Source organism: Podarcis erhardii, assembly GCF_964252035.2.
Source record: "Podarcis erhardii genome assembly, chromosome: 7".
Classification (NCBI taxonomy): Eukaryota; Metazoa; Chordata; class Lepidosauria; order Squamata; family Lacertidae; genus Podarcis; species Podarcis erhardii.
In genome coordinates, this window is record NC_138511.1 from 75,900,100 (window position 1) to 75,927,446 (window position 27,347).

Here is a 27,347-nt window from a genome sequence, read left to right on the forward strand (position 1 = left end):
CTACGACTGCTGTGTTCTACCTCCACTGTGAGAGGCAGTCACCAAACCACTGATCATGCTGGCACAGAAGTGGCACAAGATGTTGTCCCGGAAGTAACCCGAATCGAGGAGGAACTGCTTGGACTGGGAGTAGGAGGCCAGCTGGGCTGCGTTGACGATGATGGCTCTGGCCATGGTGGGGACGCAGCCCCTCCAGAGCATGGGAACCCCCTCCTCGCGGGTTATCCGCAGAAGCGCGTTGAAGACGTTTGTGTAGCCCCTCCTTTGGTCAGGAGGCAACCTGCCATCGGCCGTCATGCGGATGAGTGCCACCTCGGCAGGCGTGCCCACAAAGGCCCCAATGGCGCCTGCCGTCATCCCGATCACGGCTTTCATGAAGAAGTTGGGGGGCATCCCGTCGGAGGAGGTGAGCTTCTCGAAGAGAATGGTGTAGATGCCCAGTCGGGTGGTGGTGTAGGTGGCCTGGTGCAGGAGGCCGGCGGACAGCCCGGTGTAGATGCCGCGCACACCCTCCTTGCGGAGGATGCACCCCACGGCGTGGAAGCTGAATGGCACACTGCGAAGTTCCCTTGTGTAATTTTTTTTTTTTGGATGCTGTTGTTGATTTCCTTTTGTTTGATCTTGTGGTGTTCTGTGTCGTTGGCTTTTGCCGCAATAAAACTAACTTGAACTTGAACTGTGAGAGGCACTATGGGAATCGGAGGTGGGCAGAGTGATGTCACGCTCATGTCCATCTTGCAGTCTTCCCACATGCATCTGGTCAGCCACAATGAGAATAGGATGCTGGGCTAGATGGGCTCTTGGCTTGATCCAGTAGGATTGTCTTAATTCTTATGATGTGCCATGGGAATGGGAAGCTTCTGGCACATCCTTGGCACAGCCCTCTCCTTCCTTTTTGCTTTATGCAGAAAGGACACATTATTCAGAGTGCTCAGTGGCATTTTGGGTGAGGCTGTACATCCACAATAAAGCTCATGCTTTGTGTGCAGATGATCTGGCATCTGAAGAAATCTCAGGTAGCAGGTCTGGAAAAGACCTTTGACTGGACCTTGGAGAATGGTTGCCAGTTAAAGTAGGCAACATTGGACTAGGTGGCCCAATAGTAGGACTCTGTATACAGCAGAGAAGGGGAACTCATGGTTGTCCAGATGTTGTTGGACTCCAGGGGCTAATGATTGAATCTGGGATCTTCTGCATGCAAGGCTTGTGCTCTGCTGCTGAGCTAGAGCTCCTTTTTCACTTCATTGGAAAAGGGAGCTCTGCACATGCCCAGAGGTAGCAGGGGTTTCCAGTAGACCTCATTCATCTGTCTTAACGTGATCTCTAACAACATAACATCCAGCTTGGATCAGGCCAAAGACTGATCTAATCCAGCATCCTACTTCCCCACAAAGACCAACCAGATGTCTATGGGAAGTTCATAACTAGGACAGGAGCACAATAGTCTTCTCCCACTGTCATTCTCCAGCAACAGGAATTCAGGGGCATTTGTGGCTCTTTGCTTTACTTTCCCATCTTCTCTGAAAACCATCTTTGGTATCTGCACCCGACCCCAATCAATATCACTCAGTTCTTTGTTTGGCCTTCCCAGGATTAAGCGGCACTTTGTAACCAGCTTCCATTAGGGGAAATGAGGAAAGGATGTTTACGGTGCCTGGATCTTACTGGCGAGCACGTTGTTTGGGGAAATTGCATGGAAAGTAGAACTTTGGAGGGCAAGCACTTAGTGGCCATTAAGCCACTGTCAGGAATCCTCAGTTCCAACCACAGAGTGACTAGAAGTGACGTCATGTCCCACTTCATTCTTTACCCAGCTGTTCTTTACAAAGGAATTGGGAACTTGTGGCCCTTCAACTGTGGCTGGACTGCAGCTCTCAACCATTCCTGGCTATGGGGCATATAGGCATGTGCACTTCTTTAGATATTTGGGGTGATGGATGCCTTCTCAAACAGGAAGCTGGTCACAATGTGCAGCAATTACAGAAGTAAAAGTGTCAGAAGCAGCACTGGGTAAAAATACAGACCAAGGGGTGGGCATTCAATAGCGCCAGCTGTGTGACAGGACAGTCACCCCACAACTTCTTTATGGAAGCCAGGGGTGGGACTCTGGGAACTGAAGTCCTTCAGAGATGGCCCAAAACCTGTTTAGGATGTGACCATTGTTGGTGGTCTCCACTCTAGCCAGCCTCTTCTGATCTATGCAGAGCTGGTTGCATTTGTTACAAACAGCAACATAGGACAAGTAGAGTGCAAACAGCCTTGGACATCCGAGAGTCATGTTTGTTCTTGTGAGTGTAATCTTTTACCAGTTTTTAATTCCAAAATTTTAAAGATGGCTGTAACCCACCCTGGGACCAGCTAGTGATGGATGGTTAGTACATTTCATAATAATAACAATAGAAATAATTGAAAATATTCTCACACAAACACCGACAATTCATACATACAAAACACTCACATACATAACAAACCCCTGGAGATATCGAGGGATGAACATGGGAACTTCAGCCCGCAAATCGCTTGCTCTTCCACAGAACTAGGAACCTACTCCCACCGAATACATGAGATGTTAAGTAGTTGCAAGCACAGGGAAGACTGCTTTGCTAAAATGTGTGTCTTACATGTAGAGAATGCATATGAAAAGAAATTCACACTAAAATCTCGTTGGATTTTCTTGAGAATTGTTCTTATTTAATTGCAAACTGGTGCAGAAATATGGAGAACTGAATGTACGATTGAAAAAAATGAGAGAAAACAAAATTGCCAGTCAGGCAACTTTATTTGCAGCTTCCTTGTTGCTTCACCAACATCGGATCTGAAGATGGCTGCATTGACACAATCCCTCGATTGTATTTCTCTAATGCCAAGTAAGACAAGTTCTATGCCTTCCAGGAATTAATTGCAAAAACCAAGGCAAGTACTAAATGCAGAAGTTTCACTTCCACGTTTGGACAAAAGCCTGGATTATTATTAGCCCGAGTGTTGCAACATTGAAGCGTCCCAGTTCAAGGAGGTGGACAGAGTTTAGTGACAGCTGGCAGGGGTCCAGTAAGTCTTCTGGAGGAAGACTTTCTGGCTATGTTTCAATAACTGCAATGAAAAATTGTCCTCCTCTTCATGTGATTATTGTGATGGCTTCATTTCCCATCTTTTCACTCCAGTGAAATTAATTCATGCTACAGTTATCATTTCCTCCACTGGTGTCTTGAAGCTCCCTGATTCATCTCATGAGAGACAGCTGATCTACTTCCCTGCTATATTTAATCATACTTAACTCCTCTAAAAGTGGCACCTTTTTCTCATTGCCACACCGTTTCACTCCAGGTAATGACAGGTTGCAACTGGACGAGTTTATCAGATATCTGCTACAGGGTGTGTCAAGGCTGAGCCTTTGGCAGGGTGTCTAGAGAGCCTGCTTGGAGATGGGTGAATCTCTCAATTTTGGTTTCTTGCATCTCCTTATTTTGCCAGTTGAGTTCTCCGCATTTCTCTAGCAATTTGTATGTTGTTCTTGTTTTCTAAATCAGCCTGACAATTTGTCCACATTTAAGGGAGACTTCCTGCTAATTGACACATTTTGTATGCGGTTTTGACAGATATACACATTTATGTAAAGAATTCGCCTAAGTAGTCAATATTCAACATTTATTGAATATATGGGAAATAATTGTGTACAGCTGAAAACGCTGGCAACATTAAGATAAATTCAACAGTGTAAATAGGTTTTGATGGATGCAAAAATGAAATACTGAATGGTATAGTTTTTGTAAAATATGAAGGGATTTATGATATGTAAAAATGAACCATGGAAGGAGAATTTGTTGATATGTTAAGGATGTAAAATGAGTATTTTAAATTGTAAAACAGTGCTTTTTTCTATTAAAAAATATTTAGGGGTACTCTCATTTTCCTGCTCATATTGAAACACTGCCCCTCAATGAGGCCAAACTTAGATTCACAAAATGTTTAGGGGTATGCATACCCCTGCGTCCCCCCCAGAAAAAAGCACTGCATATATATATATACACACTGCATTTTGGTTTGTTCATTTCACTAATGTATGCATTTTTACCCAGGCTTTCCCTAATATGTTCATTTGTGTACACATTGAAGAACTCGATCACAGGATTTGGAGAAGTGTGAATTTCAATGGATAGTTGAAATTAGGTAGTTTCTCACTAAAATGGAAGCAACGCTGCCTCTCTTCCCCATCCCTGACTGCTCTAACAGAACTTCCTACCCTTTTGACCTCCCCTTCCCCTTTCTGCCTACCCTTGTGTTGGAACACCGAGATGAGGAATGCATGGCCCTCTGCATGTTGATGGAGCCCAACTCCCACCAGCACTGGACAGTGTGGCCAATGGTCAAGGATTTGGGGAGCTATAATCCAACTTCATTTGGTGTGCTGTGGTTTCCCCATTCCTGCTGTAATGCCTCTGCACCCTTTTGCTAGAGACTATGGATTATAGGTGTCCTCTTCTGGAGCAGTTTGTGTAAAGTTATCTGAGGACACATAAACACCAGAGGAATCTGCATTTACTGTCCCTGCTTTTGACTGTGGGTGCTGATGCAGAAGCCAAGAATATCTGCACTAAGAGTGCTTCCTTGCATAGACCACCTAATAAGCTAAGATACAGCCTAAGGAAACCCTCAGTTGCTTGTCCTATACGGGTGGCACTGTGGTTTTAACCACTGAGCGTCTTGGGCTTGCCTATTGGAAGGTCAACGGTTTGAATCCGTGCGACGGGGTGAGCTCCCGTTGCTCTGTCCCAGCTCCTGCCAACCTAGCAGTTCGAAAGCATGCCAGTGCAAGCAGATAAATAGGTACCTCTGTGGCAGGAAGGTAAATGGTGTTTCTGTGCACTCTGGTTTCCATCACTGTGTCCCGTTGCACCAGAAGTGGTTTAGTCATGCTGACCACATGACCCAGAAAGCTGGCTGTGGACAAATGCCAGCTCCCTTGGCCTGAAAGCAAGATGAGTGCCGCAACCCCATAGTTGCCTTTGACTGGACTTAACTGTCCAGGGGTCCTTTACCTTTACGTTTTTACCTTTTCCAAGTGAGGAGGTCTACTAAGGATGCAGTGGCCAAACTTATCTGGTGGACATGCTAATAATGTGTCTGAACTACTGATCAATTCTTTTTAATTCATAACATTTTAATACAGTTTATTTTTTTAAAAAAATCCCCAAGTGCTTTACATTAAAATACAATGGCAACATTCAAAAAGCTTTCTGTAAAACAGGATTAAGAAATGAGACAAAAGCGAAACTAAAGATCAAAAAAAAAAAAAGTGAGCAATGCATTAGTCCCATATTAATTAGTTCCAATTTAGTTCCAGTTTTAGTGGTTTGGGCTTTTGGGACCTGCTTCATGGTTCTGACAGCATATCAATTGCTGGCATCCATCTGTCTCAGGAGACAATGGGAGAGTGTGCCTTCAAGGGTAAAGTCAAACCATTGGAGAGTTATGGCGCCTGCTATGGCTGTAGAGACTGATAGGGGAGAGACATGTTTTGTTGCAGGTGGGACAGATGAAGGCTTCCAGTTTTGCTGCTACAGGCACACCATGGCGTTTTCTCTCACAGTGCTCCTCCGAGAGGTCATTCCTCTCTGGTTTCTGCATATCAGTGCTGTATATTTATAGCCATTCCCATATAGTTGGAACCTGAGAATCTTTCCATTTTAGAGCTCAGACTACCCTGGCTGTGATGAACAAGATTTGGACAAATGCCAGTGGTTCTACAGATATTTCCTCTTCAGTCCAACTGAGAACAAGCCACACAGGGTAGGTGTCCTCTTCTGGAGCAGTTTCTTGGAAGCTGTCACCCGAGGACACATAAACATCAGGGACATCTCTGCTTATACTGTCGCTGTGTTGGCTGTGGCCGCTGACGCAGAAGCCAAGAATATCTCTTGGAGCAGGAGAGGCTTGCAGCTTAGCTGTCTTGGAGGTTCAGTGGTGGGAAGTGAGCCCAGCTAGGATGAAGCTTGAATGCAATGTGCGATGGTTGTGTGCCAGTCCTCATGCATGTGAGCTAGAAGCAAGATCAGAGTCAAACTGTTGGAAGGTTGCAGTGCCTGCTGTGGCTCAAGAGGCCAATATGGGGAGACATGTTTTGTTGCAGCTGGGGCAGATGAAGGCGTCCGGTTGTGCTGCTGAAGATGCACCATGGTGTTTATTCTCTCTGTGCTCCTCCCAGTGGTCATTCCTCCTCTAGTCACTACTGTGGATACACAAGTTGACTGTCTCCAGGCATTGTGGTCATCTGCAAGGTTTCCCACTTGGTGGGGTTGATGTTGCCAGCCCTCATGTTGCATCTGCGTGACCATGCAGCAACAGGCCCAGCTCCCAGGGATCATAAGGAAGGAATAAAGACTCTAAAAACGTTAAATGGAATTAAAATTAAGCCACAACTTTATTAAACTTCCGAATGTAGGGAGACCTTGGCTTAGGCCTTGAGTTTGTATCCCTCCCAGCCCCCCAGCTGGGGGAACTGGGGCACACCAGGGTAAATGGGATATGGGGGTGCTCTGTGAGACGTAAGTGTAGCAGGCAGCCCAGCCCATATCCCCACACGCAGGGTAGTTCACTGACAACCTTTCAGTGTATGGCCAGTGACACCCATTATATATAACCCCTTTAAGAGGGGGACCCTGGAATCGCCACTGCAGGGGGGTGAGTCACCACTTCACGCCCGCCCCCCATATAGGGAAGAAAAGACTAAAGGATTCCACCCAAGACCATAACTGCCAAAGTTGTGATGGATTTCTATGGGGAAGACAAAACCTGCCAATGCAGGGAAATTTCTTCCCGGTCCTTCAACAGCAACCAGCCATAGACCATAGCAGCGCCCACTAAACAGGAAGAAAAAGTTAGCCTGCAAACAAGAAAACATTAAACATTAAGGGAGGGTGGGGAGGGTGAATCTCCTAAGCTGACTACCTGGATACTGTTGGCTCCACCCCCTTATATATATGGGACTGGCCCCCCTCCCAGCAATGAAACTTGACTACTGAGGCTGGGTGTGAACCTCCAAAAATTAACACTGAGAGGCAGGCCAGTCCCTGTTTGCCAGTAAGTTCACTGGGAACAGTAGCATCGCGCACGATCCCGCAAAGGGCACCCACAATGTAAAGTGTGAGTGCTCATTTCAGACATCTTTGTAACACAGAGTTGGTCCGCCGGTGGGCCTGGTGCCTGACCCCCCCCCCCAGAGCACCCATCTTGACATCATGACATCCATCTTGTCATTCAGGTTTGGGGCCTTATGACATGCTGGGAACCATTACTGTGCCTTGAACATTCAAGTTTGCTTGTGACTTCTTTGAAAACATAAATAAACCCACAAACCACAATACATCTAACAACGGCAGATTTCTATAAGAGAAACTATTTTAGTCTTTTGCATTACCCGTTTCCTTGAGGGATTGGAAGTGTTTGGAATCATATATCATTTGGGAAAGTGCGGGTTTGATAGATTCGGCTCCAAAGGAGACCTAATTGGCATCAGTCACCCAGTCCTACCTTCCACACATGTTCTGCCACCCCCTACACTCCAGGGAGTCTGTTTCCCCAAATGTGCTTAGAATCCACCCTTAGACCTTTGCACCAAACACTGGGAGGTCAAAAGCTGTTGTGATGTGGGGGGCTTTAAGAACAGCCTGTTGCTCAGGTCCTTGGCATCTTACACACATTTCCCACTCATGTGTTCAGGCCAAACACTTGTACTGGGCTGTTTCTTCTTATATATGTGACATGAGTTCATTTTCTAACCAGGGAAGAAAAAAACAGTATCCATCATTTCTGTGTCTCCACTGAGACCTAGTGTGGTGGAGTGGTCAGTGTTAGATTAGGTCCTAAGAGACCAAGGTTCAAATCCCCACCCAACCATCAAGCTCACTGGTTGGACTTTGGCCAGTTGTTGCCTCTCAGCCTAACCTACCTCACAGGATTGTTGTGGGGATTAAATGGAGAGGGTGAGAACCACGTACACCACCCTGAGCTCTTCGGAGAAGAAGGCGGGATATAAAAGCAAACCACAAGAAGAACAACTTTGTATAGTTTTCACCTCAATGGTCAGGTTACAGTGCGGAGAAATAAGGCTGGACTCTTGAATCTAGAGGCATCATTGATTCTAAAAAGTAGATTGGAAAGACTGTGGGTGGCACCCTCTGTGTGCAGCTGAAATTGGATTCCTCCTCCGCCTCTTTTCTCCATCCAAGAGTTTGTTTCCCGGTTTTGAAACCAAGAAGTAAATCCCCTTGTGTTACAAGAGGAGACAGGTCAGTTTCCAGCTGCTGCTGCTGCGCCTGTTGGGCTTCTTCTGTCAAATGATCACGAGTGATTCTACTGCACCAGGCAGGCTGCTTTCCTCTCTCCTTCAGGGCGTGGGAGCCGAGCAAAGCCTTTTGACTCCTGCGAGGGCAGAAGGTGGCTGGATCCATTGTGGAAGAAACCCTCGTCCATCGGTGGAGCAGAGACAGGCGGAGCAAAGTCTGAGCTTGTAGAGGAGGTGAGGAATAAAAACACAATTATTTATTGGCGATGGTTTCAGTAGGGGCTTTTGGAGAGTTCAGGGGGGCGCTTCAATATGAATCACAGTTATAAGCAGTGAAGAAGTCTTGTGGCGCATTAAAGACAAACAGGTTTATTGTGGCAAAAGCTTTCATGGGCTAGAGTCTCTCTCCCTTACCCGCGAGGCATGGAAATGTGATCCACGGCTGGCATTCTGCCAAAAGTAGATGATATGTTAACTTATCTGAATTAAAGTTCTCTGGTGTTTGTTATTTAAATATCAGCCATAAAGTAAGCTGTGTGTAAGAAAAACAGAATGGGGAGACGTGGAGTCAGAATCAGGACCTTTGTGCACAGGGAGGGTTGAATTAAAATTAAAATCCACCCTTCTCCCACAAGCATCATTAGGAAGCTGTCATTGAGATCAGATGCATGAAGTTGGTATTATATGTGTGTATGATCTATATCTATCTATCTGTCTATCATCTATCTATCTATCTATCTATCTATCTATCTATCTATCTATCATCTATCTATCTTTCTATCATCTATCTATCTATCTGGGATATCTGGGATATCCCCAGCCGATGTGGTCAGACTCCTCCGAGCTGGAAAGCCCACCACCTGTCCTCTCGACCCGTGCCCGTCTTGGCTGATTAGAGCATGTCCAGACGAGGTGCGGGCCCTCCTGGGGGATATCATCAATTTGTCCCTTGGCACCGGGACATTCCCAGGGGAACTGAAGGAGGCAGTGGTGCGCCCGCTCTTAAAGAAAACATCATTAGATCCCTTAGATCTATCCAATTACCGCCCGGTTTCCAATCTTCCATTCCTGGGTAAGGTGATTGAGAGAGCGGTTGCTGAACAGCTTGGTAGGTTTCTGGATGAAACATCGGCTCTGGATCCATTCCAGTCCGGCTTCCGCGCTGGTCATGGGACCGAGACGGCTCTGGTTGCCCTAACAGATGATCTTCGCAGCTTTTGACATGGTCGATCACGAACTCCTGGACCACCGCCTTGCCGACGTGGGGATCCAGGGCACAGTCCTTCAATGGCTGCGCTCGTTTCTCTCTGGTCGGGGACAGAGGGTGGTGCTTGGGGGGGAATTGTCATCGTGTCACTCCTTGGTGTGTGGAGTGCCTCAGGGTGCGATTCTCTCCCCGATGCTTTTCTCCGCCAAGCTAAGCAGTTGGCTCCTTACCTCTCTCGCCCTGACCTAGCCACTGTGATCCACGCGACGGTCACCTCCAGACTGGATTATTGTAACTCGCTCTACGTGGGGCTGCCCTTGAGAATGACCCAAAAACTCCAGCGGGTGCAAAATGCTGCAGCGAGACTCCTTACGGGGTCTTCGCTGCGAGATCACATTCATCCGGTGCTATACCAGCTGCACTGGCTCCCAGTGGAGTATAGGATCAGGTTTAAGGTGCTGGTTTTAACCTTCAAAGCCCTATACGGCCTAGGACCCTCGTACCTACGGGACCGCCTCTCCTGGTATGCCCCACAGAGGAATTTACAGTCTTCAAACAAAAACATCTTGAAGGTCCCAGGCCACAGAGAGGTTAGGCTGGCCTCAACTAGAGCCAGGGCTTTTTCGGCTGTGGTTCCAACCTGGTGGAACGCTCTGTCACAAGAGACAAGGACCCTGCAGGACTTGACATCTTTCCGCAGGGCCTGCAAGACAGAGCTGTTCCGCCAGGCCTTTGGTCAGTGCGCAGCCTGACTCCCTCCTTTGGCAATCTTTACAAAACTTTAGTTTATGGTTGCCATCAATTTTGATTTTAATTAATTTTTATAATGTTTTTATAATGTTGCACTACTTCAGTGTTGTTAGCCGCCCTGAGCCCGGTTTCGGCTGGGGAGGGCGGGATATAAATAAATTTTTTTTTTTTTATTATTATTATTATTATTATTATTATTATTATTATTATTATCATCTATATCTATCTATCTATCTATCTATCTATCTATCTATCTATCTATCTATCTATATCTATCTATCTATCATCTATCTATCTATCTATCTATCTATCTATCATCTATCTATCATCTATCTATATCTATCTAATCTATATCTATCTATCTATCATCTATCTATCTATCTATCATCTATCTATCTATCTATCTATCATCTATCTATCATCTATCTATCATCTATCTATCTCTATCTATCTATCTATCTATCTATCTATCTATCTATATCTATCTATCATCTATCTATCTATCTATCTATCTATCTCTATCTATCTATCTATCTATCTATCTATCTATCTATCTATCATCTATCTATCTATCATCTATCTATCATCTATCATCTATCTATCTATATCATCTATCTCTATCATCTATCTATCTATCTATCTATCTATCTATCTATCTATCATCTATCTATCTATCTATCTATCTATCATCTATCTATCTATCATCATCTATCATCTATCTATCTATCTATCTATCTATCATCTATCTATCTATCTATCTATCTATCTATCTATCTATCTATCTATCTATCATCTATCTATCTTCTCTTCATAGACGCACAGAGCTCTAAATAAAAAATGGACAGTGTGAAAAAATGGTTAGAGTACTTGGCTAAGACTTGGGAGACTCAGGATGAAAACCCCATTCTGCCATAAAACCCCATTCTGCCACTGCGGACTAGCCTCCATTCCCTCTCCCAATCTTCCTCTGAGGATTGTTGTGTGTCTAGAATGTCCTTGGAGGAAGGATAGGGTCAAAACCTGCCCACTGACGGAAAGCCTCAGTGCATCTAACTAAATGGGTTCTAATCCGTGAAGGGTTCTGCTGCAAGAAATCTGCCAGCCTTTTAAGATGTGCTAAGACTCTTTGCAGCAACACACCTCTGGAATATCTTTATGCCTTGTACCCATGTTGCAGAAGGAAGTGCTGATCCTGGATCTATGAAAGGAGGGAACAGCTTCCCTAAGTCCACCAAGTAGGGACTTTCAGCTGAGTTTCTCATTTTTGTGTTCCTACGTTCAGCTCTCCACATTTCCACACCAGCTTGTTTTTTTTTTTTTTAAGTTCTCATGAATATTCAGCATCATTTTAGTGTGAATTTTTCCTAATATGCACATCTTGGTATGCAATTTTACCTAAGACACACACTTTTGCAAAGCAATTTCCTCTGATAAGATGCAGTTTTCTATGCTATGTCCACTAATATATACATGTTTTGTGCATATTCCTTGGCTAGAGACATGCACTGCAAAATTCAAAGAATTTCGAAGGAGGCTTTTTTGGTTTGTGTAGGATTTCAAAAGGTGTGACTTTGCCTATAAATGTGAACTGCATCAAATTCTCACCACATTCTTACCACCAAGTGATTTCATGGCAGTGTCAAGATTTGAATGGTGTACTCCGCAGGTTGTTGCAACCCTTTACCCACTTTCTTAGGAATAAACCAAATTTGAACTCAACAAGACTTACTTCTGAGTAGGCATGTCTAGGATTATATTGTCAGTTGTAATTGGTGCTGCAGTTAAATCTGTCCCCCCCAACCATGAAACGCATTTCCCTTCTTCTGACTCACTTTAGAATTTCTCAACAGTGAAAATTTCAGACAGTGCTGAACTTTGAGCTTATTTTATCGTTCCAAGGTGGCTACAGGCTGAGAGTGTTTTGTTCTTCCCAGTAAACATTTCTCAGGAACTCTGCAGCCACCCTGACTGCTGGGGCTGCCGGATCTGAAAAGCCCCAAGGGAAGAGTCAGCTCACATGCCCCAGCCATCTTAAAACCAATCTGACAAAAATCTTGCACCCCATCCATGAGAACTGCACAAATATTTTCTTTCCTGCTTGATAACCTTTAAATGCATGGAGAATGGTAAAGGGGAAAAAGAGAAAAATTCAGCACAGTGCTAGATATAACACTCCCCACACAAAGGGCATGAAACAATGAAATTGTATTTATATTCCCTGGGACATAGACAGAGTGTGTGTGAAATCCATATCATTTTTGATGGCAACTATCTTGAGTGAATAAAGATCTAAGGATTATTGGACTCAGAAGGTCAAACAGAGATCTGACCTCCCATTTTGCGGCTGTGTTTCCTAACTATGAAGCAGCCACAGAAAGGGTTGTGAGGGTTTCTTTTGAATGGGGCAGCAATATTAGAGAAAAATGTATTTAGTTCAAGCTTTCCACCCAGTGCCATTTTTTAAAAAATATTTTTTATTGGTTTTTACAAGAACAAATTCAAAAGGAAAAAAAAAAACTTTTAACATATCCATATACAAGATTCTCTGAATTTCGTGACTTCCCTCCATCTCCTGCAGGGTCCTTAAAATATTTTTTTCTAAAACTACATATCATTACATTCTCTACAGTTTTCATCTCTCTGAATTTTCCATCTTTTTTGTTTCTTTACAAATTATTTTAAAGTCCAGCTAACGTTTTTGTTTACAATGGTCTCCTAAGTAAGTTATGAATTTTCCCCATTCTTTGTTAAAGTCATTACCTTCTTGATTCCTGAGTGTTCCAGTCAGTTTTGCCATTTCAGCATAGTCCACCCAGTGCCATTTTAGAGATCTAAACTGTTTCCCAACTCCTTCCCAAACCTGATGCAAAAATACTGGCATCCCAACAACTGTGTGGGTTATGTTTCTTGTCTGTGGCGAGGTGAATAGAAGCTTGAGTGATTTTATCAGGAAAGTGCAGGGGAACTGGAGGAAGAAACACTTATCTCCCAGCTCCTCTGCCCTGATAAAAATCATAGCCCACTCCCCTTTGTAGGGGAGGGGAAGTTGGGAGATCTGATCACCAATCTCCTGTGTGGTTTCTGTTTTGGCCCTCAAGACCAGACTTGGAGAGGCTTCGATGAAAAGATTCTGCAGAGTGATTGCCTGCTCTGTATCCAATGAATTGCTGAAGCAAAGCACCATGAACAGGGGCTGATCAGCTGGTTGTCAGGACTTGCAAAGGGCTGGGCCAGGGCCAGCCTATCCATGAAACAAGGGGAGGCTACCACCTCGGGTAGTAGATCCAGACTCCAAGGAATGCATTGCCTGCTGCTGCTGCCCTAGCAGTGACAGCTGTGCCATGTTCCTTGGAGGCCGAATCTGACCGCCACCACGTATGCCACCTCTACAGAGGCCTCTTGGCGAATTAGAGGCACTGTTCATCTCCTCTCACCCTTGTTTCCAGTCTAGATCTCCACTCACTCACTCCTTCTTCCCTGGTGGCAGGCATGGAAAAGGGATGCCATTTTGTGGTTCACCTCAGGTGCCAAAATGTCTTGGGCCAGACCTGGGCTGTGAACAGGACTGATCAGCTGATTAGTGGTTCATAATCAGCTTTGTGGGCCAAGTGTGTGTGTGGGGGGGGGGTGCTTGGTGGGTCCACAACCTGAAGGTTCCCTGTCCTTGCCCTTGGTACTTTCTATCACCATCTTCCTCCCAGAAATGGTTTTCTGGTGCATGAAAAAGTACCATAGAATTGTAGAGTTGGAACGGGTGATGAGGGTCATTTCCTAAGAACTTGGCCTCACTCATGTCCTCGACAACAGACTTTGCAGGAGCTCAGTGACAGAAAGAGAGGGCTTTATTGCTGTGGGACATCACTAGAGTCCAGACCTTGAGGCATGGGGTTAAACTCTCACTTCAGAAAGGCTCTTGGGAGCTATGAAAGTAATATTTACTTGCGTATTTCTAAAAATATTTCTACGCCGCTATTCAAGAAATAAAAAATAAGTATCAGAGCAGTTTACACCCGGGATACATAAAACTGCACCATAAAAACCATATAAACATTTAATAACCAGAGATCACTTAAATATGGTAGGTTCTTGGTATTCTTAGTTGCCTGCATAAGCCTGGCAGAGCAGGCTGAAACAGAAGTGAAGATGGTTTCAGTGGAGCTGGGATCATAGAATTGTACAGTTGGAAGAGACCAAAGGGTCATCTAGTCCAAGCCCCTGCAATGCAGGAATCTCAGCTAAAGCATCCATGACAGGTGGCCATCCAACCTCTGCTTAAAACATTCCAATGAACAAGAGACCACCACCTTCAGAGGGAGTCTGTTCCACTGTCCTGTCAGAAAGTTATTCCTGGTGTTTAGTTGGAATCTCCTTTCTTCTAACTTGAATCCATTTGTTTGGTTCCTAGCGTCCGGAACAAGCGAAAACTAGCTTGCTCCATCTTCCATGTGATAGCCCTTTAGATATTTGAAGATGGCTATCATATCTCCTCTCAGTCTCTTCTTTTCCAGGCTAAACATAACCAGCTCCTTCAACTACTCCTCATAAGGATTGGTTTCCAGACACTTGATCATCTTGGTCACCCTCCATTGCACCCGTTCCAGCTTGTCAACATCCTTTTTAAATTGTGGTCTCAGATAGAAGGGTTCAGGTGGTCCTTGAGGGACCCTGGACCAAAGTTGTTTGAGCCTGGCTTGGAAGCAGATGGGCAGACAGTGCAGGTACCTTAATGATGGTGCCACATGTTATCAGCCATATGCCCCCAACAGCAGTATGTACCAGCTGGAGCTTCCAAACCAGCCCTGCATTTTGATGCTCCCAAGTGTCTCTTCAGCTTGGAGTAAAGTGAAACTCGCCTTTCCCTTCTTTGAGTTCAGTGTATTTGTTAGAGAATTTGGGGAAATGAAGAAGGACCAGGTCTGCTGGTCTCTCTTATCCAGCATAAGCAAGGGACTCCTCATCTCCTCTGTGTGATGAATAGAGTTGAAGGAAGGGAGTCTCCCATTCCATGATGGACATCCAAAGGCAGGCTGTCCCCAGAGAGTTATGGTTGCTTCTGGGGGACCAGAGGAACTGTTAATCACTGCATAGGCCAGGGATTGGAAACCTTTTATGGCCAAAGGGCCACTTTCCCTTCTGGGCAACTTTCCAAGGGCCACATGCCAGTAGGGATAGTGCCAAAGCCTAATGTGGGTAGAGCGACAAATGCCCAATTTACTTTTGTACAGTAGGCTTGCTTCTATACACTCACCCATCCCTCTCTATCCTCCACCCAAGAAAGGACACATTCCAGCTTGGCAAAAACACTCAAGAAGGGTGCCAAGCAGGGCAGGTGAAGGTCATGGCATAATGACTCTGGCATAATCAGAGGACATTGTCAGGTTTCTGTCCCTCAAGGTGGCTAGTTTGATTGCCTGGTTTGAGGGCAAATTTATGCAGGCATGTTCAGCACTTTCTGACTTCCATGGCAACTAGATTTGAAAAGGAACACCTCCTTTCTCGTCATTCCCTTTTGCAAACGCTGGATACCAAATACTTTCTGAGTGGGTGTATACTCATCAAAATACCTGATATTTAACAAGCGTTTGCCATCCAATGATTTATCTGTAGCAGTCAGGGTTTGAGGCACGTAGTGATCCCCTTGTGACGGTTACACAATAGCTCACAGTAAATATTGGGCTCACTTCACTTTTTCATTCGCAGTGCAGGCTTATTCAGAAGTAAGTCCCCCTCCGTTTAATGGGGCTCCTCCCCCCTATCAAAGTGAGGGTGCATAGCAAGAGTCACCAACCTTTCTGGGGGGAGGGCCCATGGGCCCATTTGCAAACTGGAGAAATTGCCATGCCCCCATCACAAGTTCCAAGTGATAAAGGCCATATCTGCACCATACAATTAAAGCATCATTATACCACCGTCATGGCTTCCCCCAAAGAATCCTAGGAAGTCTTGTTTGCAAAAGGGTGCTGAGAGCAGTGGCGGAGCTTCATGCTCCGGCACCGGGGGCGGAGAGCAGGTGGGGGCGGGGCGTGCCACCCAAAGGGGGGGGTGCACGTTTTGGGGGTGGGCCGCCCAGAGTGGGTGGGGAGGGACAGCTGCAATGGAACCCCACTGGGATCCTGCTGCCGGGGGTGGTGCGCTTTCCCTGCCCCCTTATTCCTCTGCCACTGGCTAAGAGTTGTTAGGAGACCCCTATTCCACTCCTGGAGCTACAATTCCCAGAGTTCCTTAGGAAGAGGGGTTGATTGTTCAAGCCCTCTAGGAATTGTAGCTAGGGGAGAGGTCTCTTAGCACCTCACCCCACCGTTTAAAAATGACAGCTCCCAGGGTCAACCAAAGACTGTTTAAAGTGGCACGATACTGCTTTGAATGCGTAGTGCAGCTGGAGACCTAGGGCATCAAGGGACACAGCCAAATTCTGCATCTCCCTCCCATTTTGCAGCTGTCACGGTCAGTTCTACTCTGTCCCCAGGCATATCGCAGTCAACAAAGAGGTCCTTTCCCGGTGGCATTTACCCCAGGATGCTGTGAGGCTTATTTTGCATGTTCAAAACCACCATCAACAGGTGTGTGCCGTTTTCTGCATGGAGTGGCATATCTGAAGCGAGAGAAGGTGGAAGAAGAGCTGCCACATATCCAAACTTGTCATCCAGTTCGGACCTATCATTTGCATGCTCCCCAGACAAATATCTAAATGTACAAACCAAGTACATGGCATTATCTCATGTGCCATTTGTATCATTTTTGCCATGCTTCTTTTAATTGGGGGGGGGGGGCTTTTCCTCATCCTGCTCTTCTGCCTTTAAAATCAGCCCAACACACATTAAATTCAACAAGTGAAGCATTTTTGGGTGCAGAGCTAAGATAAAAGGGAAAAGCTTCACTTGCTGAACATCTCTCTCTCTCTCTCTCTCTCTCTCTCTCTCTCTCTCTCACACACACACACACACACACACACCCTCCATCCTGGTGAACAAGGGGCTTCATTAGAATTCAAGAATGTGTTTCGGTTGTGCAAAATAATTCAGAAAGGGTATAGACCAGGGCTTGTGAGAGGTCTGGCCTAAGGATATAGAGACCTCAAGGGTCTCCAGATATAGGGACCTCAAGGATCATATACATTCCTCCCCCTTGCTCTAGTTAAAAGCTTAGTAAGTGATAGGACTGTGCTGAGGCTCAAATCTCAAGCCAAACAGGGCATATTGGAAGGGATTTTGGTGTCAGTCAAGTTGGGCTGGGGCAGCCGCAGATTCCTGCAGGTTAAACTGGATGGCCCTGAGTGGTTCGGGGAACTCCAGAGGCACAAGGTGGAGAAACCTGCAAAAATGCCAAGGCTTACCTGACCACTGGATGCATCTTCTTGGGAGAAGACAGGCACCTGCTACCAGTGGCCTCTCTTTCCTGCTTTTTGCTCCATCCCTGAAGCAGCACCCTTCACTCTCCACACATCAGATGCTGAGCAGCTGTTTCCCTGGATGAAAGCAAAACAGCACCCTACAAAACCCACCCCAACCCCAAACAAGCTCTCTGTAGGGGTGGAGGTGGGGAGATGCAGCCTCTAACCCCCTCCCTGCTCCCAACTATACCTTTAATAAGGGATTTAGAAAACCTCTTATTCCACATTAGCCCCACCTCAAACTAATTTGGGACTGGATTTGAAGGAGGTGGTCTCTGGGTTGGCCCAAAGGGGTGAGAGATTGAGGTGAGGGAGGGAATGCACAGTCCTACAAAATAATATGGAAAAACCCTGCTGGAGACTCCACCAAAAGATAAGGGGGGGGGGATGACCCAGAAAGGCAATTTCTTTTTCTTTTCTTTTTTGAAATAATTTTTATTTATAAAATTATAACACTACAACCATACACACCCACATTTAAAGATTCCTCCCAATCTCTGGACTTCCCACCTTCCCCTCTGTGGGTCCTATTGTTAACCTTTTCTACTGTATATTTTTCAATAGTTCATATTTTATATCTCCGTTATCTCCCTAATACTTCTACATTACAAGTGTTATTGCAATCCTGCTAATGTTTTCATCTGTTTGCAGTGGTCTCCAAGATAAATTATAAACATTTCCCCTTTCTTTGTCAAAGCTTTGGTCTTCTTGGTTCCTGAGTCTTCCAGTCAGTTTTGCCATTTCGGCATAATCCAAGTTTAATTTTCCTTTCTTCTCTGGTAGGGACTTTATCTTCTTTCCATCTCTGGGCTAATAGTATCTGTACAGCTGTCATCACATACATAAAACAGTCTTTTCTGCTCCCTTGGAATATCAGCACCTACAATTCCTAATAAAAAAGCCTCTTTTTAAAAAATAAAATAAAAGCTATTTTAAACATTTTTTCCAACTCATTATATATCATTTCCCAGAATGCTTTTGTTACCTTACAATACTACCATGTATGATAAAAGGTGCCTTCTTTTTCTTTACATTTCCAGCAGATATTTATACCTGTCTTACACATTTTTGCTAACTTACTAGGAGTCAGATGCCATTGGTACATCATTTCCATATACAGTGGTACCTCGGGTTAAGTACTTAATTCGTTCCTGAGGTCTGTACTTAACCTGAAACTGTTCTTAACCTGAAGCGCCACTTTAGCTAATGGGGCCTCCAGCTGCTGCCATGCCGCTGGAGCACGATTTCTGTTCTCATCCTGAAGCAAAGTTCTTGACCTGAAGCACTATTTCTGGGTTAGCAGAGTCTGTAACCTAAAGCATATGTAACCTGAAGCGTATGTAACCCGAGGAACCACTGTACAGGTTTCTTTCAGCGTACAGCACGCCAAAAAATTTAAATCAGTTTTCCACAACTTTCTGGAAAGTCGGTTTCTGTAACAATTTGTGTGTGGGGGGGGGGAGGGTTTAACCATAGCAGTTGTTGGCTCTTTCTTCATCATCTGCATCTTGAGCAGCAGGTGAAAATGAAACAGGCTGACTGGGAAGCGAGAGGCTCTGCCAAGGTTCTCAAAACAAGCGAGGGGATGTGTATTCATGAACAATTTTACAAGCCGGGACTCTAGCTGGGTATTGTACAAAAGCGTTCTATTCCCGGTGTGTTTACATTCAGGCTCCTAGCTTTTCACTTTCCCCCAAGGGATTGTATTGACTTCCCGTCCCATGATTTATCCCTCAGAGACACTAATGGATAAATAATTCCCCTCACTTGGGAGGCGATCCCTCCTCCTTCACCACACACTGTTTAGACTGGAGACAAGCAACAGCAGCAGCAGAGAGGTGTGCTGGGAGAAGCTTGAGGGGGAGATGGGAAGCAATGTCAGCAGCGGGAAGGCAGACACAGAAGGTCTAAGTTTCTGGGGTCCCTTGCAGGGCCGGCCAGGCCTTTTGGTGTATGTCTGCCAATTTAAAAGATTGCACTGGCTGCCCATATAATTTAAAAGCTTGCACGTTGCCAGGCCAGATTACAAGGCTCTTAACATAAGCTTACCAGATGTCCCCGGTTTCCGGGGACAGTCCCTGGATTTGCAAATCTGTCCCTGAACAAATTCCGTCCCCGGAATGTCCCCATGTTTGCAAATCTGTCCTCAGGAAATGCAGCAGTGGCAGCCTCAGCAGCCTGGAACCAGCCTGGTAGCGTAGTTGGCTCTGGCTGGCTTCAGGAATTGCTCGCTGCTCACTGCCGCCGCCACTGCCGAAGGGGAACCGGGGACGTCTCGGGGTACAGATCTCCTGCCCCCATTCCCATTTGTTTTGATGGATTGGCGGAGGCTCGGGAGTCACGGGCGGGCGGGCGAGTGTTGCCCAGGAGGGGCACATGATTTCTCTGCCAGGCAAGGTGCAAAGCCCTTCTTTCGCACCCTGTGAAACATAAATGTGCAGAGGTTTTTTAAAAAACTGGGCAACAGCCACCTGCTCGTGACTGCAGAGCCTCCCCCAATCTCTCGAAACAAAGGGGGAAGGGGGCAGGAGACTAGAGGGAGGCTCGGGAGTCAAGGGCAGGGGGCACACTGTTGCCCAGTTTTTTTAAAACTCTGCACATTTATGTTTCACAGGGTGCGAAAGAAGGGCTTTGCACCTTTATAAAATATGCATGTGTGCTTGGACCCAGGGTCTTTTGCCTCACCATCCTCACTACTGACTCCCTGTTGCTACTCAGCTTAAAAAAATAAAAAAGTGTCCCTGGCTTAATTGGGGGGGAAATCTGGTAACCATATCTTAACAGTGTCTGTCCTGGCATTTATTCCACTTTCCTTCTTCAGCTCAGGGTTTGAACCCCCACAATCAGCTTTTACTTGCCGCTCCCATGCTAGAGAAGGAATATAGTTCAGGACTTTTGCAATGGCTCAGGTGATGGCTCAAAACAGGCTCATTAAAAGAAAATTAATGTCACCTCTCCCAGGTTTTGTCATAACAGGACGCCTTTATGATGGATACATTCCTGGGCGGAATTTAGTTTAGTGGCGACCGCGAGCTGCTATACCTGTTTGCAAAGCTCTTTGACAATCCAATCTTTGCTCATATGTGGATGGTGTTCCCATCAGTGCTTTTTTCTGGGGGTACGCAGGGGTATGCATACGCCTAAACATTTTGTGAATCTAATGGGAGAAGAAACTAAAATAGAAAAAAACCAGTTTCTTCTCTAGCACAGTGAATCGTCATTGCTACCCCCCAATGGCGGCCTCATTTCCTGTCACAGTGTTTCCTGAGTCTCAGACGGAAGCGGGCGTTTAATGTGTGAAGTAGCATTTGGAATCTAGCACGGCGATTGGTCAGTTACGTTGTTACCACCTCCGATGGCAGCTTCACTTCCATTCCCCGCGATTTTCTCGAGTCAAAATGAGAGTACCACCTAAACATTTTTTTAAAAGAAAAAAAGCACTGGTTCCCACTAAAATCAGGAATAAGATCTCCTACCTGCTTGATGCTTATAAACAGGTATTGTAAAGTTGGAAAAGGTTGAGAAAAGCAGTGTAGAAGGGAGGGAAGGTGTCATGCACTGGTTGGACGCAGAGGAATGGTGGGAGGAACTGGTTGTGTGGCAGGGGTGGGGCCGGAGAGGGGTTTTTTAGGCCGGATCCTAAGTCAATTAACTTGGCCATTCGTGCTGGCAACTCTGTGCTGAACATGACTTTCAAGGATTGTTTTCTCTGTTTAATGTTCAAGCAGAGCAGCAGCAGGAGGAGACTCACTCCTGAATGTGGTTTGCATCTGGTGTAACTTTGCACTGGCTTTGCTTTACAACCATCTACAGTGGTACCTCAGGTTAAGTACTTAATTCGTTCTCAAGGTCCATACTTAACCTGAAACTGTTCTTAACCTGAAGCACCACTTTAGCTAATGAGGCCTCCTGCTGCCGCCGCGTGATTTCTGTTCTCATCCTGAAGCAAAGTTCTTAACCTGAAGCACTATTTCTGGGTTAGCGGAGTCTGTAACCTGAAGCGTATGTAACCTGAAGCATATGTAACCTGAAGCGTATGTAACCTGAGGTACCACTGTACTTGTGCATAGGAACCACTCCCTTATTCTTCCAAGAAGTGTGTCTTTTGATTTGTCTTTTAATCCTGGAGCTCCCTGTTATTCAAACTGCGTTCTGAGCCCTTTCCCCGCTCTCTTCCCGCTCCCTCTTCAGCTCTGCTCTATCTGAGCAGGAAGTGGAGCTAAATAAATACAGTCAAATAAATATACAGGTCAGCTAAATAAACCCTATAATGCAGGGACTTCTGCTGATGGGCAGAAGCTGAGGCAGTCAATCTGTCTCTGGACTGAGCTGGAGGCTCACACAACTGAGTGCTTCTCCGCACGAAAATAAGAATAAATCCTGAATATAGAAAGGTAGCTTGCTGGAGATAAGTACCGTATTTTTCGCCCTATAGGACGCACTTTTTCCCCTCCAAAAATGAAGGGGAAATCTGTGTGCGTCCTATGGGGCGAATGCAGGCTTTTGCGCACCAACCCCTCTCGCTCTCCAGGCTTCAGGAAGCTATCAGCAAGCCTGGGGAGCCTGCGGGAGTTCCCGCAGAGCTCTCTAGGCTGCTATCACGGAGCGTGGGGCGCGCTCAAGCAGAGCGCCTTGCCGCCGGGCAGACACCCGCAGCCTAGGGAGCCCCGCGGGAGTTCCCGCAGGGCTCCCTAGGCTGCAGATAGCAGCCTGCTGCCGGTGCGCGGGGTGCCCTGAAGCAGAGTGCCCTGCACTTCGGGCAGACATCAGGCAGCCCCACAAGCTCGGGGGACAGCAGGGAGGTGCAGCGCTGCCACCCCGCTGTTCCCCGACCTGGTTTGGATTCCTCAACCTGGTTTTGGGGGCAAATAAAGGGGGGGAAAATTCCCTTTATTTCCCCCCCAAAAAACTAGGTGCGTCCTATTGGCCGGTGCGTCCTATGGGACAAAAAATACGGTAATCCTTATCCAGCAGGCTCTTCTTATGTTCTTATGGCTATACACATGCCAAAGCAATGGCCTGCAAGGAAAGATGGGTTGGGGGGAATTCGATTCATTTTGCATTTATACATGAACCTGTTTGATTTCAGAAGCGATATGCAAACTGAAACTCAGACATCCTTAAAAATCCATATTTTCTCTGAATCTTTCAATGCTATTCTCCAGCACAGGAATTTCTTTACAAATTCATAGACTGGGCAGGAAATGCTTGAAAACATGCACATTAGTGGAAAATATCACACAGAAGCGTATTATCAGGGGAGAGCCCTTTTGCAAAAGTATGGATATTAGGCAAAATTGCATACAAATATATGTATGTCAGGTGACATTTGAACTGAAATTCTGCTGAATTTTAATGAGGACTTAAAAAAAATATATATCAAAAATTAATGTGGAAATGTGGAGACTTGAAGGTGAGCCTGGAAAAAATGAAATAGATGTATACACCTATCCCTCTCTGTGAGTCCCAAATGTCTGGAGCTGAACTTTAGGAACTGGAGAGTTTGTTTGGTACCTCTTAGTTTGAAAATAAACTAAAAACCTGGACTCCAGACTTATTTCCCTTCCCAATTTTAAATCAGAGTACTATTGACAATCTGCATAGTGCTCCCTCTGAAAAAAATGCTTTTAAAAACAACAGCACCCAAATGAAATCAAACAATAATGAATAAATACCTTGAAAAACCATAATTACCATTGTTTCCCATATATAACACGCCCCTGTATATAAGACGCCCCCTATTTTGGGGGACACAAAATTAAGAAAATGGGGGGAGATTTCCCAGAGTTGTTGAGCTTTTTAGGGGGAGAATTGCCCATCTGAACAACGCTTCCTATCACAAACAACGCGAAAGCAACCAAACATCTGACCGGGCATCCGCTGCAACAGCCAATCAAAACAAGGCCTGGACACAGCCAACAATCACCCGCAAGACTGCCTATGACAATCTCCAGCTCCCGGCAGCAACCAATCCCCATCCCACCCCCCTGCACTACCCATCTATAAGACGAGTCAAATTTTTCAACATTAAGTTAACGGGAAATATCCTTGACTTATACACAGAAAAGTTCAGTACAGTGGTACCTCGGGTTAAGTACTTAATTTGTTCCGGAGGTCCGTACTTAAACTGAAACTGTTCTTAACCTGAAGCACCACTTTAGCTAATGGGATCTCTCGCACTGCCGGAGCACGATTTCTGTTCTCATCCTGAAGCAAAGTTCTTAACCCAAGGTACTATTTCTGGGTTAGTGGAGTCTGTAACCTGAAGCGTATGTAACCCGAGGTACCACTGTACTCTCATTTGGCTACAAGTAGTTTAGAAGAATAGCCACCACCCTGGTACACAATTGATGGATTTGCTTGTGCCTCTGTACAACTCTTTTCCAGTGGATTTATTGTTTTGCATATGGATGTTGTGATATGCAGACCACAGATGTCTGGTCCCATTATTCTGATGTATCCTTATTAGAGTTATGCAAACATTTCCCGTCTGGATGAATAATGGAATTCTTTGCTAACCTGTGAGCAGTTCACTTTTTCAGTTGATTCCTGATGCAAATAAACTCTGAATAATATATAATAATATATAATATATAATATTAGATATCAGGGAGGCCTGCTATCTTTTCCCCTGGTAGCAGAAGCAGCTGGAGGCCATCGGTGTAGGAGATGAGCTGTCCACCTCGCCCTGATCCACAGCGGCCTTCATCCGCTGCTCCCAATTAAGCTGGTGTTTCCCCATCTCCTGCCAGCAGAGAGAAGCCTGCACCATCCCTGTGTGAGTGACTGACAGAGGGAGTTGGGACTATATTGCTTCCTGGGCTGACTCAAGCTGAGGCAAACTGCCGGTGGTGAACCCAAAGGATGAGAAAAAAGGGGCATGCACAGTTGGGGGATCTGCTTGGGGAGAGCGCAAGAGTCGCCTCTTTAAACACTGGAGACTGTTATTATTTTTATTCTTATTTTATTAGTTAATTAATTTATATATCACCCTATACCCAGAGGTCTCAGGGAAGTTCAAGGATTAAAATCTGGAATTGGTATTGGTTGTGCTTGCTTGCTTTGTTTCTCCTTTCTTCTCCTACGCTGATGGTCTTTGCTTAATTATAAATTTGCAGTCAGGTTGTTTAATATTGTTGAATTTCCAAGAGGGAGGGAAAGATGGTTTCCACAAGGGAGTTGCAGTGGTTTATTTCTCCTCCTTTCCAAATCAGTTTGCAATTTTTAATTTTAAAAAAGGCCTCATTAAAATTCAGGCTATTTTTACTACTGTGTGCATTTATATGCACATTCTCCAGTAATCTATGCATATTGTACTCATTTCTTGGTTGAGGAAATGCACTGCAAAATTCAGAGATGTGCAAATTTTGGAGGATGTCTTCCTTTCGGTTCACCATTCCATGAGATCTCAATCAAATTTATCCTCCTGACGTGGCCCTCTAGAAGTTGTATTTGTTATTTTAATCATTGAATTTATATCCAACCTTTCCTTCCAGGGACCTCTGCTGGTATGCATAGCTCTCCCCATTTTTATTTAATCCGTACAACAACTCTGTCAGGTAGGTTACCCTGAGAGGCAGCAACTGGCCAAAGTCCATCCAGTGGGGATTTGAAGGTTGGTCTCCTATGCTCTACACCACACTGGCTGGACTATACAGTGGTACATCGGGTTAAGAACTTAATTTGTTCCAGAAGTGTATTCTTAACCTGAAACTGTTCTTGACCTGAGGTGTCACTTTAGCTAATGTGGCGTCCCGCTGCCACCACGCCACTGGCACGTGACTTCTGTTCTCATCCTGAGGTAAAGTTCTTAACTCAAGGTACTATTTCAAGTTTGGCAGAGTCTGTAACCTGAAGCGTCTGTAACCCGAGGTACCAGTGTAGTTACCACTAGCCCCAGCCAGTAGGGTTAAAGGTCAAAGGTGATGGGGATTGTGTAGTTCATTGTAACATGGGAGGGGGTTCTCCAGCCCTGGTTGAGAGTGAGATAAATTGGGGTTTTGTGGGGCAGTACCCTTGCATAGGTAAAGCAAAACCTTTATTTATTTTGCAGGTACTGAAAGGATGTCGTTATACAATGCCATGGTCCTTGCCGTCTACATCTTTGCCTTCCTGGCTGGCCTCCCTGCCAACCTCCTGGCCTTCTACACATTCCAAGCCAAGGTGCGCCAGAAGGCAACCCCAATAGAAATCCTCTTGTTCAACTTGACTGTGTCTGATGTCATCCTGCTCCTCTTTCTGCCCTTCAAGATGGTGGAGGCCGCTTCGGACATGACGTGGCCTCTGCCCATGTTCCTTTGCCCTCTGACCAACTTCTGTTACTACAGCAGCATCTACATCAGCACCCTGTTCCTCATGGCCATCAGCGTGGAGCGCTACCTGGGCGTTGCCTATCCTATCAGGTACAAGTTGAACCGGAGGCCCATGTATGCGGTGTTTGCCAGCATCTTGTTCTGGTTCCTCGCCTGCTCCCATTGCAGCATTGTCTACATCGTGGAACTCGCGGTGCCAGGCCATAATAACGAAACCATCTCCAACTCTGCCAACGCCTCCAAATGTTACGAGAGTTTCTCCCCCAACCAGCTCGACATCCTCCTCCCTGTCCGCTTGGAGCTCTGCATCACCCTCTTCTTCCTCCCTTTCCTCATCACCCTTTTTTGCTATGTCAACTTAGTCCGCATCCTAACTTCCTTGCCTAACATCCATGCCCGCAGGAAGCAACGGGCTGTGGGGCTCGCTGTGGCTACTTTGCTCAACTTTGCGGTCTGCTTTGCTCCCTACAACATTTCCCACATTGTGGGCTTCATTCAGAATGAGAGTCCTTCCTGGAGGGTGTATGCTTTGCTCCTTAGCACCCTCAACGCTTCCATGGACCCAGCAATCTTCTACTTCTCCTCTACTGCCATCCAACAAACCTTTGCCAAATGTTTTTCCGGCCTGGGACGCAAGTTCCATGCCATCATGCCATGGTGTTACCAGTCTTGTGGGTTCTGCTGTGACATCGAGATAGACAACAGTGGGGTTGATAAATCTTCTATTTCTAACCTGGGGGAGCTACCTTCTGAAAGGATTGTGAGGGGCTGGTAGCCTGCTTTGACCATACTTTGGGACTTGGAATGAAAGAGGATGTCCATATGGAGAAATGAAGGACCTTCTTACCTGTGCTTCTCAGCAGACTTTTGCAAACTCCACCGAGTTTCAGCCTCTAATACATATGGAAGGTCAGCATGGAGTTTCTCCACAGATGACTGAAAGGCTTACTGAAAGCAATGGTTGGTCTATGTAATGTGCTTCAGAGGACTAAATGAAGCCTTTTGGCTTGCCTAGGGAGTAAAGATGCGTGGTCAACACCACAGAAGGAACCTTCTGTCAGTTCATGAATCACTCCACCTCCCAGTTGCCAGAGAAGGAGCTGAGAGAGAAGCTACCTCTTCAGAACTCCCCCTTTGGACAGGGGAACCTTAGTTCTGGTGGCCAATGGTGGCCCACACTGCCTCTGCCTAGCCCTTTGAACTGTGCAGGCCACACCCATCACTGGTCTTGCTCTGCTCCTTCCTATAGCAATTTTATGTGGCTCGAATGTGTGATAATACCTTGTTTCCCTAGCTGGAGGATGGAGAAGGACTGATTTGTTTTAAACCATTTTGAATGTTGTGTTTTAAATGGTTGTGACTCACCCTGGGGAAAAGATACATAATAAATCTAATATTTAATGATAA

General features: G+C 45.7%; 2 protein-coding genes across 2 annotated transcripts; one reads left to right on the forward strand and one right to left on the reverse strand.

Moving 5' to 3' along the window:
* SLC25A11 (solute carrier family 25 member 11) lies at window positions 1–8,730 on the reverse strand (the record flags this gene model as incomplete). The annotated part of the gene is made up of 2 exons (XM_081871550.1): window positions 1–544; window positions 8,696–8,730. The coding sequence occupies 2 exons, from the start codon at window positions 8,728–8,730 to the stop codon at window positions 1–3; spliced, it is 579 nt and encodes a 192-aa protein (XP_081727676.1).
* LOC309345913 (free fatty acid receptor 2-like) lies at window positions 8,011–27,347 on the forward strand. The gene is made up of 2 exons (XM_081869388.1): window positions 8,011–8,515; window positions 25,682–27,347. The coding sequence occupies exon 2, from the start codon at window positions 25,693–25,695 to the stop codon at window positions 26,713–26,715; it is 1,023 nt and encodes a 340-aa protein (XP_081725514.1). The 5' UTR covers window positions 8,011–8,515; window positions 25,682–25,692; the 3' UTR covers window positions 26,716–27,347.

Excerpts from the sequence above, each read along its gene's own strand:
- LOC309345913 (XM_081869388.1), top strand. The coding sequence starts at position 25,693 with ATGTCGTTATACAATGCCATGGTCCTTGCCGTCTACATCTTTGCCTTC.